This window comes from Streptopelia decaocto (assembly GCF_964273445.1).
Source record: "Streptopelia decaocto genome assembly, chromosome: 5".
NCBI lineage: Eukaryota > Metazoa > Chordata > Aves > Columbiformes > Columbidae > Streptopelia > Streptopelia decaocto.
Window position 1 is genome coordinate 67,824,574 of NC_138659.1, and position 20,747 is coordinate 67,845,320.

At 36.8% G+C, this 20,747-nt stretch overlaps 1 protein-coding gene across 5 annotated transcripts in view; it reads left to right on the forward strand.

Annotated features, from left to right (window-relative positions):
• PLEKHA1 (pleckstrin homology domain containing A1) overlaps positions 1–20,431 on the forward strand; it is a 37,928-nt gene extending 17,497 nt beyond the window's left edge. For 2 of the 5 annotated variants that reach the window (XM_082053282.1, XM_082053283.1), the window contains exons 3-12: positions 616–672; positions 2,185–2,230; positions 4,155–4,252; positions 6,451–6,582; positions 8,254–8,397; positions 9,384–9,452; positions 12,601–12,665; positions 13,437–13,500; positions 14,696–14,785; positions 17,950–20,431. In XM_082053282.1, the coding sequence (XP_081909408.1) occupies positions 616–672; positions 2,185–2,230; positions 4,155–4,252; positions 6,451–6,582; positions 8,254–8,397; positions 9,384–9,452; positions 12,601–12,665; positions 13,437–13,500; positions 14,696–14,785; positions 17,950–18,279 (1,095 nt within the window). In that variant the 3' untranslated portion in view covers positions 18,280–20,431. Of the gene's footprint in view, positions 1–615; positions 673–2,184; positions 2,231–4,154; positions 4,253–6,450; positions 6,583–8,253; positions 8,398–9,383; positions 9,453–12,600; positions 12,666–13,436; positions 13,501–14,695; positions 14,786–15,901; positions 16,007–17,949 lie in introns of all 5 variants that reach the window. The other 3 variants (XM_082053286.1, XM_082053284.1, XM_082053285.1) reach the window with 3 other exon arrangements.
• Positions 20,432–20,747: the final 316 nt, after the last annotated feature.

Sequence of the window (20,747 nt, forward strand, 5' to 3'; positions counted from 1 at the left end):
TTTCTAGGCTACTGGCTGTTTGTGAGTAGTAATATAGATGTTAAGACTAATGTTTTAAGCAAGGATGTCAAAAAAAACAGCTCCTTTTTGGATTGTAATGGTACTTAGGCTTACCTGCAACTTTAGAATGTATCACGGTCTTTCTCTTTAATAACGTTAATATTAAATAAGACTATGATTTTTCAATCCATTTTGGAAAATACATGAGGCAGCCTTTGAAGTGTCTGACGTAACAGCCGAATGTCACTTCTTGTCCCTTCCGCCTGCCCTGGTCAAAATGCATAAGACGCCAACATCTGTTAAGGAAAAAGTATTCTTTCCGGATTTCCTGGATGCAGACCTGCAAGAATCCTTTTTCCTCTAGTAAAATACATAAACCCCTGAAACAATCACTGTTTGTATTGTTTCTTACAGTCTTTCTGTTTTTAGTTGGTTAACAGATGTGTGTATAGTAAACAAGTAGTTTAGATCCTGTTTCGAGCCTACATTGTTTATTGTCTATAAATACATGTAGGATTTTCTTTTTGTTTGTGGAGTTCAGTTATTTGCTTTTTAGGTGTAAACATTGATATGAGAATAAACTAGTTTCACTTTGTAACATACTATTTGTTTCAGAATCTTCCTTCTGGATCTCCACCTGTTGGAGTTATTAAACTTACCTATATTTCAAAGGTAAGACAGTTAAGACACTTGTTGCTAAATTTTGGTGATAACTGCCAAGAAGACCTTCACTTTAGACAGTTTTAAATGCCTTTTATGTAGCATTTTGCAAAACATTTTGTTTGTGTGCTACTCCTGAATTTTAGAGAAGTGTTTACAAACACTTCAGTAGTATCAGATTAAAATAAGAACAGACTAATTACAGTGTTGTCTAGGTTTGCTTTGTGATTTCAATTGGCAGCTCTTTGTACTGCAAATTAATGGTTCTGAACTGTATATTTCACTTTTTGAGTATTTGAATTCCAGTTGGTCTTGGAGAATAGACAGGCCCTTTATGAAGTGGAAGAGAAGTCTTTGGGTGTGATAATTCTCAAGTAGTAATGATCTTCAATAGATAGAACAGCACAAAGATGTAGAAAGTACTTAGTTCATAAGACTCTGTATACAGTTGCTTCCAAACATGTCTGAAAGAAAACTCTGAATAAGGAAACCTCCATGGTTAAATTTGTAGCACATAAGTGGATAAAAAAATAATTTACCTTTTCTTTCTGCTCATTTCTCATCCTTCTTTTGCTTTTCTAGTCATACTGCATCTTCCCACCTTCCTTAGTTTGGTGTTTGTTTGCTTTGTTTGTGTGGGGTTTTTTTGTTTGGTTGGTTTGTTTGTTTGGTGGAGGTGTGGGTTTTTTTTTTTTTTTTAATTTTTTAAATTATTATTCCTGTGAAAGGTCCCATTCATGCCGGTTATATAGAGAAATGTCTGTGGAGAGCCGCTTATGTCCTTCCTGGTTTCCTCTGTGCTTACTTTGCCCTAAACCTCTCCGTTGTTGTCTTAGAAATTCTGAAACTTGGTCTCTCCCTTTTAAAGGGAGCGGGGGGGAGCAGCTGTGCCTTCGCACCTTCCAAGGCAGCTCAAGTGCACTGTGGGGAGGCTCTACTTATTTTTCCATAGTTCATCTAGTTATGTAGTAGTTGTTTTCAGTGTGAGAGATGTGAGAGACTGCTTTGCCTTCTCCCCCATCCCAGCTAGAAATGCTCTATAATGTAAGAATGGCAATGCCTCTCAAAACAGGGCACCCCCACCCTCCTCCTCCAACTCTGCAAAGTTTTAGAAACTCCTGATGAAAAGTGGCTCTTGTGCTTTTTGTATTAACGAACCAAAATGCAACCGGTGCCCTTGACAGTATGAAATGTCCATAAATTTTTAGTTCAGTTGAGTTATGTAACTTTAAAATGCAAGTAGAAGCGTTATGTTTTCAGATTTCAACATTGATCTGGCAATGAATCCTTAAACTTAAGGAACAGGAGCATATGACTTAAGCTGTCTCCTTACCATAGGTTGCATGTCTTGAACTGAATTTTATATAGTATTTTTTGTTATATCTGTGTATGTTTATGCCTAACAAGCTTGCTATGCTGCTAATCTTCAAATTTAGCTGTTTGAAAGAGGGGGAAAATTGTGATATCTGATGTATATTATATATATATGCACAATGATATTTATAATCTTAATTTCCCTACTAGGTTAGTGATGCAACTAAGCTGAGGCCAAAGGCAGAATTCTGTTTCGGTGAGTTCTTGCATGCGGCACGTGCATCAAGTGCATTCTTCAGAAATTTGAAACAAAGATAATGTTCTGCAATTCTGTTACTTGATACGGCTGGTAGTGTATTTTTTCTTCTTTAGTCCAAGGGAAATGTTGGCTTCTGCATAAGGTGTTTTTGTGGCTTTTCATGAGAGCTGTTCTTCAGATGTTTGGAATTTTTAGGCCATAGATAAGCTAATAAAAAATGATGGCTGTTTTCAGAAACACGGCGTGCCTGTTAGATATGAAGACAAGTAATTTAACTATTGAAATCTGTGTCACTGATAAAAGAGTTGGTTAAATTGGTCTAAAAATACTGTCAGGCAATGTTCTTGCGCTAAACTTCAGCCTCTGTTGCTGCACTGGAGAAAAATAATTTGCTTGGGATACCTTCTAGGTTTATTGTCACCTAAACTTGTTTAAACTTGAGTAGAGCTTGTAGATTTTTCTTACAAGTCGTTTTTCCAGAATTTACCAAAATTCCAGATTTTTTTGACAAGCAATTGGCATTCACAAAAGTATGTGTAGAGACTGGACTCAGCCTCTGTTCTGTTTATGAGTAACCATTCTTTCTGGCTGCATTCACGCAAGAGCTTTAGCTCAGAGGAAGCTACTGAAAATGCCTGAAGGTTTGATGATGTTTATTAAGGTGTCCTTGCCATGTGCAGTGTTGAACAGGCTGATAAATCACCTCTGGGTGAAGCCTCAGGGATTCCAGAGCGGTTCCTCCCACGTCAGTTCAGTGCCATCTACTGATTCCTCTGCACATGCACGTGTGGAGCGGTTTGTCTTCATTGCTTGTAAAGTTGCTCTTTAGTGGGTTGGCTCTAAAAAGTCACAATGATCCAAGGTGCTGGCTGAAAGCTTTTAATATTTCTGATTTATTAAAGTGGTTTTGATGCATTAGAGGAAAAATGGATATTTATTGTCTTATTATTTGAATACCAGGAGTTATTGTTTCAGTCAACTCATTTTACAGTTCTGTATTTTGAATTTACATTTGCATCTAATAACGTTTGCTTCAAACCATCCACTTTGGGGAGAAAGGTGATAGAAGAGTAAAAATATCTGTTTCTGACATGGGTTTGCTGTTAATGCTGATCTGAAGAACTGTTCTGTTATATATAGAGCAGAGGTGCCAAACTCATTTTCTCTGAGGTCCACATAGGTATAGAGTAATGAAATCTGTTCAGTCTTGAGCTGCAGTCTTCAGAGTTCTGGCAAGGTTTTAGTCACTGTTCACCTTAAAACTAATTTCAAGATAAGTTCTTAGAGTTTATGAGATACCTGGCCATGGTATTTTTATTGTTACGCAGAAAAATGTTTTTCCTTTTCGGATAAAGGTATGCTAAGTGTTGCTAGGTAGATATATAAACTTACTAAAAATATACTTTCTCTGCCAAGTCACTAAAGCAAAATGAAGTTTTATGTTCTATTCTAAAGTGTTTCACCCTGAGCATCATGTCCTCAGTAATCACTACTGGCTTTTTCACAAATAAAAAAAAGTTGGTGAGCATAGTCATGTCAATAAGTTTGTTGCAAAGAATAACGAATACTGGTCAGAGCATTGAAAGCAGAAATTGTACAAGTCCCCAAGTATAAAACTTAGTTGCTTGAGGAAACTGAGAAAAGGGAAATGGGGCTGTAGAGAACTGACAAAATTCAAGGCTTTATTTCTATGCAATAAAAATAATTTAACAAATTCTGTGCGAAACAGAAAAAGAGTTGTTTTTTTTTTAATAAAGCAAGCTTGTTGAGTTGATGCATATATCTTAAGATGACATATTAGAAAGAAGGGCAGCAGAAAACCTGAACTGGATTTTCCATCTGAAATCAAATGTCTTTATGATGCTATTACGTTTGCTATTAAATTTCAGTGTTGTTAACTTTTTGTAATAATTTTTAACAGTTATGAATGCAGGGATGAGAAAATACTTTCTACAAGCCAATGATCAGCAGGACCTAGTTGAATGGGTAAATGTTCTGAACAAAGCTACCAAAATCACAGTAAGTGGTTTAGTTGTTTAGCGGTTCTTTTAAATGGTGACTCTCTCAAGGTGCTTAAATGTAACCTTTGCCTCCAGTTTTTATGCCAGAATAGTGTTTTTATCTCTACAAACAAGTCTTGGATTGACTTTCTAAGTCTTGGAGAAACTGTATAGAACTTACCCTAAACTTGAGTTCATTTTACCTCTTGCTTTGGAAGTCGGACAAAAATGTGATATCTTTCATTACAGCGTGTGATGGTTTCTAGTATTTCATAATTAACCACACACATTTAATATTAATTGAAATATCCAGAAGACACTTGCAAGCAATGAAAACTTACACATACATCTGGGAGTATCTCTAAAATAATGAGCAAACATATGCTATGTTCCCAAGGCTCTTTCCTGATTTCAATACTCAAAGAAATATCAATGCATTGTTCTGGTAAGTGTTAAATTACTTTTCTGGTTTGTACCAGGACAGCTTGCCATCACATGATAGAAAACCCCACGTAAAACCTCAGTCTTTTCAGGGGGCAGAAGTTCTGGTTTTGTTTTCTCTCAGCTTTTGGGGAAGTGATGACATGAACTGTTTTGAGAACATACCCTTACAAAAGAAGGGGCTTTGAGCGTGGGTGTGCATTTTCCTATTTGTTATCAGTAACTTTCTCATTTTTAGGTTATATAAGGATGCTTCCATTAGTTGTTTGCATTATTTTAATGTAAGCCTTTATTTGAAATTACAAAAACATTGCTACTAATAATAAATTAAAAAACAAACAAACAAAACAAAACACCACAAACACTAAGGCCTCTCACTTGGGTTTTTCATAACGAGGATGCACAACCAGGTTTGAATTGTTTTCAATTCAAGAAATAGAGTGAAAGAATGAATTGCATCAAATCAGAATTTAGTCTGAAAGTAGTTTCCATGTGTTTAACTTGCATTCTAAATAGCTGGTGAAATCATTTGCATTTTTATCTTGGAAAAAACAAGCCTCTGAGCTGCTGATCTGTTCAGAAGTTATTTAGTATGGCCAGTGATTTAATCAAATTTGTAAGATCACTCAATTATTTTCATATGAGCATTACTTGCTGTAGATTGTAATCCTCCAAAGTTCATTACAATATGAGTGCTGATAATTTCACAATAACTATGAACCTTTGCAGTCTAGCGCGTTGTGCACCGATTTATGAGTACTGTTTGAAATGGCATTTGTAAGAGAAGGTGCTCTCAGGACTGTTTGTGCCTCTTTGTAAGGTGATTTTTTTTTTTTTAATAAGCGATGCTGGTCATCAGGTCTAAATTTTGGTCTTAATTGGTTCAATTTCAAGTTTTGAATGTGTCAGCCTTGCATGGTTAATGCACTGTCTAAAGATGATTATTCTATCCCTTCTTTCTGAAGGAGTTTGGATGTCCTGTGTTAATACCCAGTGAATCGCTGGATAGAGTATTTTGGCGAGAGACTTTTTAAGCTCTTCTTGTTAAAGTTACTTCAAATTTACTATATTAATACTAGTGGTGACAGGAGATTATAAAAGAAAATGCCTTAGGTAGCCAATTGTTGGTGCATTTCTTAAGTTACAGATCTTTTCTTGCACAAACTCAGAAATTTGAGTGAACATTTTACACCAAGACACTTATTGGGGAAACTAAATTGCTGTGGTGTCTTGATCGTTTTAGTTCCACATTTGAGAAAATTATCTAGTAGTTAATGATAGTCCAAAAGAGGCTCATTTGGGACAGGACTTAGCAATATATGTAGAATTAATGGAGACAGTACACGCAATCTTGATGCCAAGTATTGCAATGTGAGTGCAAATGTCACACTGGTCAGGCCTTACTGGGCTGGCTCTGCAGGCACCAGTCTCCAGTCTAAAGCGCTTATTATTATACTAAAACTGAAAGGAAGTGAAAAATAATGAACCAGGTTTGCCACAAATTAGCAGTGCTTTTGGAAGATCAAGTATAGCACTTAACGGCCAAGCTGGGAGTTGATTTTTAGATGTCAAGTCACCTGGTGAAATGTCTTTATTGGCACCAGTTTTGCGTAGCCATTGCAAGAAATTGTCCTGTAAGCTCTTTCTGGCCTTTTACAATTAGAAAACATTTGTTTGATCCTGCTGAAAAGAAATGAAAAATGCTTGAATAACGATTAGGGCTTTTTTTAGGTCTTCATGAAATTTTTTACGTGAATTATCATATTTCACTTTTAGGTACCAAAGCAGTCTGATCCCTTGTGTCAAATGGATAATGCAAATCGTCAAGCTGAAAGCCCGGGTGGAAAGAAGCAAGTGTCTTACAGGACAGAAATTGTTGGCGGTGTTCCTATCATTACACCTACCCAGGTAATACCCTAAAAACAAGTGCGGTATCGTTTGATAGAAGCAGCTTTGTTGTTTGACAGGTGAGAATAAGTTCTATATCATGATATAACTGTCAGCTCGTCACCTTCCTCAGAGGACTTATTCTTTGTGAACCTTTTGTTGATACTGGTGGATTTTTTGAGTATTTTATTCCCTTTATATAAGATTATAGAGAATTATACAAGACTGTAAGGAATTACTTGAGTATTGATTTTTAGTTTTTTTTAATCACAGATATGAGGATTTTTAATCACAGATATCTGTTACTATGCTGAAAACAATAATTAATTGTTGGCATTAAAAAGACAGAACTTTGGCATTGTTAACTGTCAGGAAAAGTGGGTAAAACACGAGAAGATTAAGTCAGCTGATTAGTATATACACTATGTTATTAGAGGTAGTGAGGATGAGAGCAGGTTGAAATACTGCAGAAGAGCCTTGTGAAATGGTGTGTGTGAAAAAATAAGCAAGTGAAATTCGGTGAAAGCAAATGTGACGCAGGGGATTCTGCAAAAAACAGTCTTAGTTTTAATATAAAATACTAGATTGTGGAATAACCATTTCCACATGAGAGAGAGGGGAGGAGTTGCAGCTGCACTAAGAAAATATCATCTCGCTGTTCAGTGACAGTGCAGGAAAAAACCCACAAGTATAAAGTTTTATTAGCAGAAGGAGGAACAAACCAGAAAATATCTTTGTTGCTGAATAAATCCTGCCTTGGCCAAAACCTTGATTATGGTGTCCAGTTTTGTTCTCATCTTAAAAATGAGAACTGGAAAGGTTCGGAGAAAGATTTTGGGGCTGATTGGTCCATGTGGAATGATTTCCACATGAGGAGCCGCTGAGTAGGCTGGTGGTACCTGTGTGTGAAAGAAATGACTAAAGGAGGATGTGAGAGCTCTACACCATCACAATCGGCACAAGTAAATGGTGTAAACTTTCTTTTCCGCTATGAGAGCTGTGGGCTTTTAAACAAAGCTAATGGTGTAAGCAGGTGAAACAAAGGGAAGGAGTTCCCCTTTCAGGGAGTAATAACAAAATGTAAAGCACCCATTGCCAAAAGATGGCGTGGGTGTGAGGAACTTCTCTCAATTTGAGAGATTGGCCAAGCTCATGGAAGAAGAATCTGTGCAGTGTTGAAGATATAGAACTGTTTCTGGAAGTTCCCTGAGCTGAAAATAGTTACAGATTGGATTATTTTCATGTAAATGACATGTATACACCTGACCTGCATTTAAAAAGTTAGTAAATTCTGATGTCTTGTGGTCCTAGAAACAGCTTTTTCTTTGCTGTAGCCACCGCTAGTGCTTTGCACTTCAAATTGTGTTATGTGTTTGCACTAAATACATATATATATTTATATATCTCTTGATTTTAGTTCTGTAACATTATTCATTGAGTCTCATTGAGAACATTCAGCACTTTCTTAGTATAATTTATAAATAGAGTTTGCAAGTTCTCAACCAGAGCCCTTGGAGAGTCTCATTGTCTCTAGAAATCAGTTGAAATATCCTTTCAATCGAGTTAGAAATGGGATTTGTGGTCAGGGGATGATACAATTATTTTCTTTTGTAACTAGTATAGCTATTCTTAGACTTTTAGGAAAAAAAAAAAAAACCTGAGACTATTCTGAACTTTCCTGCTTTTTTCTAGAAAGAAGAAATCAGTGAGTGCAGCGAAGGGAGTGATAGAAATTATTTGAAACGGTCACAAAGTCACCTTCCTTATTTTACTGCTAAGCATCCCCCAGATAATGCTATTATCAAAGCTGGCTACTGTGTAAAACAAGGAGCAGTGGTAAGTATTTAAGATTAATGTGATTCATTAAGAAAGAACAAAGGTCCTAAGGTGATAGTTATGAAGTAGATGATTAAAAACAGAAAGGACATAATTACCAGTAACTTTAGCCCTACTGACAGTGTTAATGATGGCTAAAGATAAAACTTACCCTCCAGTAGCACGTAATTCATGTCTGTGTTACTTCTTTTCACGACTTTCTTCAGCGTTACATTGCTGGAGATGTTTTGGAGAGGGAAAAGTTGTGTGCGCAGATACTTTCATGCTATTGTTAGTGTGTGCCACTAGTTCTTCTGTTCTACAGTTACGCAGAGATTCTTGTTTTGCTTACTAGAAGCATCTGCATTAAGGCACAAGTTCAATGTCTGTATGTTTTTTAAATCACTGAAATGTTTCAAAAAGCTAATTTTTCACTTCAGAGGAGGAATTGTACAACTTGTCAGACTGATTAGCGCAAGTGGAACTGCTCACGTGATGCCTTCTGAAAAGAAGGAACAGATAGTTCAGATTAAGCAGGAATAGTGTGTTTCATGGGTCCTCAGACTCATTTCATCTTGGATTGCCAAGCTTCTTTTTGTAACATGCATTTTTTTTGTTAAAAATAAACAAGAAACCTTTAATGCACTGTCTTTTTACATTTCTTATGGGGTATTTGTGCTGCTGAGTTGCCACAGTTTCAGTGGAGATTGAGAAATCCTTAGAATAGAAAATAGAGTTCAGAATTTTAAATTTTTGCAGTTTAAAAAAAATAATTGGGCAGAATTATTTTGGGGGCACTATATGTATGTACAACACATAAATAAATGTATGTAATATATTAAACTTATAAATTTGTAGATTAATAATTATGAATAGGGATTATACAATATAACGTAAGTATAGGTTACAATTACAAATATAGTTAAGTATATAAATAAGTAATAGAAGATGTAAATATATTTGTATTTTATATAAAAGTATATACATTTTTATTTTTCTCGTAACAGATGAAGAACTGGAAGAGAAGATACTTTCAGTTAGATGAAAACACAATAGGATATTTCAAGTCTGAACTGGTAAGTTTCCAAATGTGTTTTCCAGTGGCAGTTGCAAAAAAAAACAATCTAAAGTAGTATACTTGTATTTGGAAAATGCGCTGTGCTGATCCTGCAACTCAGTCTGTACTGGAAGAACTTTTCAGGATTGGGAAGAACAACAAATTAATAGGATGACTTAAGTCAGACATCAGTCTGCCTTTTAGAAACCTGTCTGTAGGGCACTGAAGAGCATTAATAGGATATATTCTACAATAACCCTGATTTTCATATTAGTAGCTTATGTCACTTTGTACTCACATATAATCAATTATGGTTTTGAAATGGCTTATCGTTATGTGGCGAGACAAAAATGTAATCTTGTAATTCTTAATTTAAAGTTAGGATTATGAGGTGTTTTCTCATATAAATGATGGGATATTTCCCCACATGCTTCTTTCACCAGGGCAGCCACAGGTAAAGAATTCTACTGCTCAGAAGCAACACTTAGTTTGGTCTGGTTTTGCGATCTTTCTTCCCTACTCATCGCTCTTGAACCTTTTGACCAATTTTGACCAAATGTTAAGTGCTTTTAGGCTTCATTTACAAATGAAGTGGCTGGTACTGGGGAGGATCTGTTTTGCCCAAAAAGGAATCCCACATTTAGTAAACATGAGAACATCTGCACACAAGGAACAAATTTGGAGTTGTAGAGTATTATAAATCAAGGAAAACTGAGTTTACAGGCCCACTGTGAGATGCAAAGTGTCAAGAAGCCAATTTTCAGGCTGTTTTTGGAGAAAACTTTGCTTTACTTTTACTGAGGGAATACAGCAGTAGCCAGAGTTTGATCTTGCATCATTGTCGTTGTTAAACTGTCAGCATAACACAATTCTTACACATTGCTTCTAATAAACCCTCTCTGTTCATTTTAAAATAAAATCTGAGTGCAGATTGCTCATTGAAGAATTGTACTGTGAGAGAATATACTAGAAAGCTGGTAGAAATGCATCTACTTTTCGTGTTCTGTCCTGCTCCTTTCCAGTTTATTTAAAGTGAGCAATTTAAACTATCTTAGTGCCCTCTGTTCTTCGGGCTCGTATCCCCGGGCTGCAGTGTGAGGAAGGTGCTGGACTGACCAGCTGTCATACAGCAGCGAAGTAGATACAACTTCACAGTTTTTACTGAAATCAGGTTTTCTTTCCATTTTGAGAGAGTCATCCCTCTTCTGTATAGATAGTACTGAATAGATAGATAATACAGTGTCCTTCTATTGGACTATTGTGGCTAATCAGAAAATTCCATGGTTAGAAAACCTAATCATGATAATCACGTTTCATATAGTTTTTTAAACACTTAGTATCTGCCTTGTCTGAAACACACATGTTGGAGACACTTTGCTCTGGAGTGGGAAGGGCAAAATATTCACACAGCACAACCTACCAAAGAGAAAACACCTGCAACAATTTAATCATATACCCATCAGATTTTATTTATCTCCTACAAACACTGAAAGGGTGAAGTGCTTTCTTTGGAAGATCTCAAGTGGCAAATGATTTCTTGTGACAAAGCATGAGATCCCCCCGTCCCTAATCATCTGTTCCTAATGAGAGTAACACAAAGATAGGGGAAAAAAATTGTTTGTGGTGCCTTTGTGGATAAGAAGGCTGTAGCGTGGAGGTTGTTTCAGCCAGTGCAGCATCAGATTTCTAATTCTGGAAAGTGCTTTCTGGTGGATTTCAGTTCCCAGTAGCCCCAGTCAGCAGTCAAGTGTGGATCTTGCTTGAAGTTTGTTTGTCTTGGCAGCTGGCCTGCTCACCAGTACTTCACATGGCTCGTACTGGATATCTTTTGCATCTGGAGAAATATATCCAAGTTCTCTGCTCTCCAAAATGTAAAAAATGGTGTGGGTGTTGTATTTTTGGTTTGTGTGTGTGTGTGTGTGTGTTTGTTTGGGGGTTTATCTTTGGTTGTTGTTGGTTGGATGGGGTTTTGTAGTTGAAGGATGTATAGATTCCGGGGATGTTTTTTTTGATGTGGTTGTTTGGTGTCCCATCCCCACCCTCCATTAATGCTCTGCTCTTTTCGGTTGGAGGAAGGGCCCTGGTCAGTCTCCAGGTGGAGCATAATGGAATACAGGCAATATCAGATTTGGAAAATGATCATTTCTGAGCTGAGATCAGGCATCTGTATTCCAGGGATGGTCTCGCAGTTGACATTTGATGTATTACTTTGAAAACTGTTATAATGGATGAGTGAACCTAGGAAGAGAAAACCAAAATAACTGAAAATATCAAGTATTAAAACCTGTCTATGTGATCTGCTGTAAAGTGATCTAATGAAAACTATCATTTGAGGATGGTGATATTCGGTGACGTTCGCTGTTTGCCGTAACAGCATAAATCTCTTAAGTATGCATAATAGAAATTATAGAGAAAAGAGTCATTCCAGACCTGACAACTTGTGTTTTGTCTATAAGCTGAAGCCAACTGAAGTAGCCCATTGTAATATTGCCTAAAGAAAACACATCAGGAGGTAAAATAAGTTGTTTGTTTGTGTTTTACTGCGACAACCGTGGGAAAATAACTCCGTATGACATTACGCTGTCATGGCAAAACTGAAAGTATTGCTGTTTGAATGTTCTCACGTTTTTCCTGTTGTGTGAAACTTGGACAGAATTACAGTAGCAGGATTTTCATACGCTTTAAGAATAATTGTTCTTTTACGGGTTTTGGTATGATTGGTTTATTCATATTTTTAATTGTATTGAGTATAGGATACAATGAATTTTATTTAAAGTCATACCATGCAGTACAATTAACAAAACACCCTGTATTGTAACATTTCGTAGTAAATGAATATAAGAGCAGTTTTACTGAAATAAACTGCCTGAAGCCAGATTTAATTTTCTGATCTGGTTTGGGGAAAGGGACAGGTGGTAAGGTGAATGTATGTTCTGGGGTTTTTAATTCTTGATTTGTCCTCCTCTTCATTGCAAAGTGCCATGGTTGGTTCAATACGTACAAAAAGCAATTGAAATTTTGGTTGACACCACATCTTGCATAACCGACTGCCTCAAAAGTCTCATTTATAAAGTCTGCTGCTGTCAGCTCTCCTGACCTCTGGCTTCCTCACTGTATTCCAGTTGTTAGATATACTCTACTGAATTATTTTTTGTGGTTTTTTTCAGGAAAAGGAACCTCTTAGGGTTATACCACTGAAGGAGGTCCATAAAGTTCAGGAATGCAAACAAAGGTGAGAAGCGCTGATGCTGTTCCGTGGGCTGCGCTGCCTTGTCACGGCCCGGCTGCTCGTGGGAAGCAACGGAGAACTTTGTGCATAAAGCTGATTCTGAGCTTTCTGCATTTAGCGTGTGTTTCAAACTTGTAACGTTGGGTAGAATGTAAATGCATTGGACAAGGGTGGAACAAAGGAGTAATGTGCAATCATGAATTAGAGATGGATGGGTGCTGTCTGGTCTGAGGCAGCAATTTTAGGAGTCTGTACTCTACGTATAGTGTCTCTAAACCTTTAGAGAACATTACCTTATGTTCAGTGTCTGAATTCAGATGAGAACACTCTCTCCTGCTCTTTCCCTTCCACCAAATGACAATATAGTAAGAAATGAATTTCCTTTGTAGTAGTTATGCTGGACATTATTTTTTTTTCTAGCAGGCTACTGTTTAGGGCCAATACTTTAAAGTCGTAACAAAATATAAATACGAAATTTTAGCCATTTTACTAGAGCAATAAACATTTTTTAACTTAACATGATATGGTTTAGAATGTTCCAATTAAAAATATACATAGCAGCATACCTGTCACTGGTAAACTAAAGAGTCTTAGGACTACAATGAGGAGGAGGTGCTGGTTTTCTTTTTCTACCTGGTATTTACCAAAAAAACAACAGTAGAGTGATACAGAAATGTCTTTGGCCAACAAATGCTCCGATTCTCTGCACATCTTTTTAAAGTGAAGTGGGAAGGTTGTACTTGCTGTTGAAGTATTTTTGTGTTTTATTTACAGTGATATAATGATGAGAGACAATCTCTTTGAAATTGTAACAACTTCTCGAACCTTTTATGTACAGGTAATTTATTTATTTTTAAACTGGGCAAAACTAAGAGACTGCCATGCTCAAAGCAGAGTTGCTATTTTGCTTTTGTAGTTGTATTTAACTATGCTGTGATTTTCAGAGGGAATGTGATCTTTATTATATTTCAGAAAGATGCATATAAGAAATATTTCATCTAACAGCAAGTGTTATGTTGGTAGCCTATGAAAATAATAAACAATAAATCCTAGTGTGATTTGGTTGGTATTCAGGTCTTTAGACTCTGTAGGTTCAACTCAATATATTAAATCTTTTTCTTTTGAAGTACTGAATTTTTATGTATAGTAGTTGGGTTCTCAAGTCACTTGTCACAATAAACATCTACTAAAGCGCAGCAGCATTTAGATTTCAGTACTGATTTGGTAATATGTATCCAGATGCACTTTCATCACTGCATCCTTACCATGTCACCTTCTAAATGTTTGGATATAATACAAACCACAAAGACTTTGCTTTTCCCAGCTGTGTGGGAATGTGATGCTGGAAATAGTAATACTGGAAATAATTTTTCAGTTTCTCTTGGAGGATGAGAAAGGCCCAATTAGTTTAATACAGGCAATGGTGGCAGATGCTGAGTTATGGGCTGTCCTATAGTCGAATATAATTGCCATGTTGCAGATGTTTCTTGCTGGCTGGATGTGCTTGTTTAATAAAGTTGCAACTAAATTCTGGGATAGCTTTAGCTTTTTATCTGTCTTTATCCCAGATATGTATTTATTCACTGTTAATCTATTGCATCTTTTGCACTGTTGTTCTAAGCAAATGTACAACTCACCCCCAACAGAGACTGATTTTGATTTTACTGTGACTAGTCATTAAATACCCCATAGAAGTGCAACAGTGACTGAAAATTACAGAAGTTGTGTCACTCTTCAAAGCTTAAGTGGATTCAGCAGATCTACTGCAGGCACTTTAATATTTTTGTTTGCTTAAAGTAAAAATTGTAGTCTAGAATGTGCAAATAGTATAAAAATACCTACTTATTATTTTATATAACTATATACACGTAGTAGTAAATTCAGGGTAACACTTTAAGAAATGTTTGGGTTAAGTGGCTTTAAATACCAGGCTCGTAAAGCAGCGTAAGGCTGTCGTTTTAATGCAGATGCTCAGGACACTGGGAAGGTTGCGAGTTGATGATGTTGAGTGTAATTAATGTTGTTTGATCCAGGCGGACAGTCCAGAAGACATGCACAGTTGGATAAAAGCAATTTCTGGGGCCATTGTAGCACAGCGGGGACCTGGAAGATCGGCAGCTTCCGTATGTTATTCTGAACCTGAGAAAAAATGTGATTAATTGGTGTTTACTTGTGCACATGAAGTTATAGTTGCTTTTCCTTTTGCCTGTTCTCTGTCGTGTCCTGTAGTAATGTGGTATCTTTGCATGAACTTTAATGCAGACTCGCAGAAAATATTTTGGTTTTTTTAATTGAGCGCTTCTCTTAGTCTTACCAGTAGAGAACTTTATGTGTGTTGTCTTGAACACGTAAATAATATAAGTGTTAACCTAGAAAAAAGTCTAAGTTCAGTATGATCTTTCTCACTACTACTAGTCTGAAAGTAAAATTGAAGCTTTCCAATTCCTGCGAGGTGTTTCTGCTAATTGCTGAATTTTGCAATCAAATTACGATATCCTAATTTGTTTTTAACAACTCTGACTACTGAATTGCCGTTCTCTGTTGTTGCTAGTTTATTGTATATGCAGATACAGATTCAAATCTAAAGTAACTTCTCTGAGACGTCTCTGCTCGCATGAGTTAGTGTTTGCTGTTGAAAATGTAGTGTGAACACCATCGAGCGTGAACACTGAACTGTGACAAGTCTTAATATTTGTGAAGCCGTGTGGGTACCCGCATTCCAGACATCTTTGCTTTTAAACTGTATTAGGTGTTCAGTACAAAGTACAATAACTCACGAAAAGTCCTGAAGGTCACTGTGGTGTCACGGTGTCTCCAGGTATCTCCACATTTAACCAATGGAATACTTTACAGTTCAGATGTTGCAAGCTGTGGTTTTCACTTGCTGGCTATGGGAGGTTTTATATTAAGCTGAATATATCATTACCCCCATTATCTGAAATCAAATCATTTAAATCTGGCCTTTGTTTAATATTTGCATTGATATTGTATTTCTGTTAATTCAGTCTAAGCTCTCAATTATTTTTTTTTTTGCAGCTGGGAGCTGCTTCATGCTTTTATTTTAAACTTCCTATCATAAATTTTGGTTCTTTTTGGGGGAATGAAAAAACGCAGATAACTTTTTTCCCTTGTGTATGCCTTTTCTTTTTATTGTTGTGGGGCTAACTGAGCGATCCAGCTATTACTGTCTGCATCACTTCTTTCTTTTTTCCTCTCTTCTCTTCTTTCCCCAAGTATAGGTTACTCTAATCTTAGCTTTGCACTGTGTTCCAGATGCGGCAGGCCAGAAGGCTGTCGAATCCTTGTATACCGAGGTATACATCAAGAACTGGTGAATGCAGCACGTATGTGGGCTCTCATGTAAACTTGCCTTCTTAACAGAGGGCTAGGACTAGAGACTAATTTGCACTATAAAAAGAAGTAAAAATAATGCTACTTGTTTTCATTACCATTACTGAAAACTAACTCATAAATTATATCATCCACTTACAGGCTTGCACTGTTTTTTTTTCTTACTTTTAAAACAACTGGAAATTAAACATGGCAAAAACATCTATTTGTATTTCAAAGAGTACTGTATATTTAAATGTAAGTTATGCGATGTCGTTTTAATAGGAAAGTATTAAAACTAATTTGCATGAGAGTTCATATTTCCATTTTACTTTACATTTTTTTGAAACTGCGCAAAAGTAAAATTAAATTTAAGCTACCCACAAACTAATACAGATGCGTGCACATGAAAACAGGCACTTTTTAACTCTAGTAATTGGCAGGATGATACTGTAGCCTGATTTGCATGGCTTATAAGTCTCTGCATGACATTATTAGTTCAAGCATAGAAGCATTATAATGTCTAATGGGTACACTGTTCCAAGCGGAACAGCTCAGGAGTAACGCAGCGGCGTAGTCTCTTAACTGTGAAATTACAGTCAGTGTGGGTAGTAAAATCTGAGTATCCTTCAGTAAAATTTAACAAAAAGTTTATTACAGAGAGCTTGTCCTGATATCCCTTACTTTTGGCCTATTATACTAAAGTTAAAAGTAAGAATAGTAGGTAAATCACTGAATTGTATGTTCTAAAGCAAATGTTTTTTCTTAAAGTGGAGTATCGAGTCAGGTATGAAATAAGGCAAAGTAAATAATGCGAAATATTTCACTGAAATTGAATGCAAAGCTGAAGTCCAAAAGAAGTTTCACAGCTCCATCACCCGATAATATGTATCAGTTTATTAAAAGACATACAGTAGTACTTGGCAGAATCCATTATGATTAAATTCATTAATTCATGTCATAGCATTCAAAAAGAAACTTGAAAAACTGCTGTGAAAATGACGGCAGAAGCGGCAGCAGCTCCTAACGCAGCCAGAGGGACCTGTTCGCTGCATCGTCACACGCCGCTTTGATAGTATCACTTAACACCGTATCCAGCGCTGGTTTAGATATCCCTGGGTGTTAGAGATACTGTAGATACGATGCAGAATCTGGGGAATTTTTTGTTCTGCAGATACAGCTGTAGGTAGGGAAGGGTATCCTAGGGCATCTAAACTATGCTCTAGACCTCTAGATCATTCCTAGGTAGTCTAGGAGCTTGTTTCTAACAAGTAAATGATGGAAGATAATTCTCACAGTATTACTCTAATAAAGTTATGTATAAGGTCAACAGAATGGCAGTTAAGAGTAATAAACAACAGAAAGTAACTTGACAATTAGAAGGAATAGCTTAAAGATCAGATTCTTTTCTAGGTGCATTAATATAGTTATACAGCCTTGATAGCATAAAATAGTTATCATTTTTGTTTGGTCCCTGGAACAAATTGGGGAGAATTGGTACCCGAAGAAGAGAGAACAGTAAAATATGCATTATTGCTTCAGGACTTAGGATATGAGTGCCTGATGTATATTAATATGTTTAAATACATTTTTTGCTTGGAAAGATGTCACTTTCAATGGACTTTAACCGTGTATCTTCAAAAAGTTATTTAACATCTGAGTAAAAGGAGAAGCCTCAGTTTGCTGGATTATATTCTGAAGTCTAAAGAGCTGCTGAGGTTGATTTGAGAAATTTAATTTCTTCAAATGAAGCAACTGATGCTGCTGTCACATAGTGCTGTAAGCTCACGTTTAATAACACACCGCCTTGAGAAAGCACCTGCCTCCTGCTGCTGTGGCTGATGCTTCGCTTTGTGTATTTTCTGTCTTGATTTTTTTGTTTTGTTTTCTGAGAGTGAAATCTGCAACTGCATCTTTCCAGCGACGGCTTCACCCGACACCTGCTCTTCTTTTCCAGGAGCATCCCGAGTCTTCTTCCGAACCCAACCACGCTCTCCGTTCTGCCGCCCCAGCCCCAGCCGCCTCACATTCCGCAGCCGCTCACGGCAGCCCTCTGGTCCCAAACCCTCACGCCAAACACCCTGCCTTGGAGAAGCGAGGATTTCACGAGTCTTTTACCAAGGCCAAGCCAGGGAGCTACAAGATCCAGGTTGTCGCTTCAAGAGAATCAGCTTCCAAAGTGACTGAACGGGGCCTCTCGGAACCCCGAAGTAAAAATGGCACTCAGGAACAGGATCCTGGCCTTGTGGATCTGGATGATGCAAGCCTTCCAGTTAGCGATGTGTAGTGGTGGAAGCGTTTGGAGAATGATCCATTTGTTCGGTCCTCTAATTTCCTTGTTCGGACTCTTAACCAAAGAAAATTATAGGAAATGAGAACAAAAGAAAAAAAAAAAGCAACATTGATTTATATATATATATACACGCGTGTGTGGTTCTGTGCACATGTGTATATATAATGTGTTTGTGTTTTGCCTTTTAGCGGAAGGTCAGAAATGGACCTTCTGCATTTTCTCAAAGGCTGATAGTAAATGACTTACTAGGGAGGGGCCAAACTGCACAAAGACAAAACCAAACAAGTACATCTGCAAGTAAGCAAGGTACCAGCAACTTTTCATTCCTAATCTGGCAAATTTACTAAATTTACAACTAATGCTATATTGTGGAGAACTTATTGCCAACAAATGTGATTATTTAATTTCATTTTGAACTACAGTAAGATTTTAGGCATAGATGAGAATTGTTTATCTCCATGACTTCCAGATACCAGGAAATGCACAAAATGTTTCTTCTGTTTTTTAGGATCAACAGTGTCAACTGATTTGTTATCAGAACAAGAATTCTGAACTCCCTTGGAATTCTAATTATGGTGCTGTAAAATTTCCACTAAAATAATATTTTGAGTAGTCAGCCTATTTTTGATGCACTCCTAAAGGTGGCTTAGAACTTTTTGCACATTTGGATTTTAATGGACTGCATGTAGTGGTGTTTTTGGAGGGGGGAGAAGAGAAATTGGACTTTTGAATTTGGACACTTTAGATCTTTTGAACTAAGTAGGGTTTATATTGTGTTACATTAGGCTTCGCAGCAATTATTTTTCTTCAATGTCTAAACATATCGTTTGATAGCTGTTTTGAGAATGGTTTTCTCAGTGCTGTGTGAACAGTTCTTGTTTCCGTATCGATCAGTGGAAGACCTTGTTTAGTTTTGTACTTATTGGTACCGAACTGTTCTTTGTCATGCAGTTGTGGCCTATGACTTCTGCTGCACTAATAATCTGAAGTGCCTGTGGTTTGTTTTTCTTTCTCACCTTGTCGAAACACTTTTGGATTAGTTATGTACACAAACCATTCTGAATGGTTTTGAACATTGGCTTGGAGTTGCTCTGAATAGAATAGTTCAAACCAGCTATTTAAGATAGAAATCTTATGCTAGGGATACCAGTGTTCTGGTATTGCACCTACTAGCTGTGCAATATTTTATTTTTTAAAAGTATTTGTTGTTTGTGTACACTGTGTTATGGGGCTTCAAATGAAAAGAACCTTTACATTTCAAGTATTGGAGTAGATTGAGCGTTGTACTTTTCATCCGATCTGAAAAACGTTGGCTTTAATCAACACCCCGCAAATATCTCATGCTGCTGCTTATTGTGATTCCGATTGTCCAGCTTCGCAATGACTTTTTTGGTCTCCTGTACCCTCAGATACATACCACACAGGTCCATCTTCTCTCCAGCTTCCAAGCTGACCTCCTGCTTGAGATGTGGATGGCTTTACCACGGTCCTTTGTTGATCCAAGGGTAGAATAATTGGTGTTACACCAGAATGACACATAATCTAACTTCAAAACCTTAAATTATATCAGCACCTTCTATTTTTTTTATCCATAAGCTAACTAACCGCTGTGTCAGGGCAGCGGTGTTTGTAAATTACTGGGTTTGTTTGACTCTTTAGATACATGTGAAAACTAGCACAGGATTGGAAGTTACTGTAAATGTCTGAACTAGTATTGTAGGTTTTAACTTCTAGAAAGATAAAACAATAGCTCTTTAAAAGCTTATTTTTTCACAAGTCCATTCTGTGTGGAAGACACTTGGCATTGAAATATTTTTACTGTAGTTTAACATCTGAAATCACTTCTCTGGTACAGCTTTCACACTGCATGTTCATTTTATTATATTTTGGTATTGGCAATTTTACACATCGGGTGGAGGTAGCACAGCTCCATTATGGGACTTACAAAAAGAGGAAAAAGAATGAAAAAAGAGAAGAACTACTGTTGTAGTTCCGTAGCATAAGGAAATATTTGTGGTTGGTAATTGTCAGGGTGTCCTATTTATCAGTACTTTTATAAATCTATGAAAATTGTTAAATTATTTTAGAAACAGTGCTGTAAATATGTCACGTTTAAATTGTCAATAAATCAGTTTGGGTAACTTAAGATCTGACTGTGTTTCCTTGCACCACGTTACATGTTTTATCGGAACAATATATTCCTTTTACCGTGTAAGAGGTTGGATTATCTCTTATCCTGCTATAAGGTCTTTTTAGTTTTCAAGTCTGATCAGGTTGTATAGTCTGAGAAAGAAATTGAACAGAATGAACTGTTTTTCTTCTATTGCTCTTGGTTTCTTCTGTGGAATTTTTACCTGTTACGCAAGGGAAGTCGATCAGGTTTCTTATCAGTGGAAGGGAAGAGATGATGCGTAGAGATGCCAGGTTAACCATTTGGAAACGCTTGGGCACTGTCTGCAGGG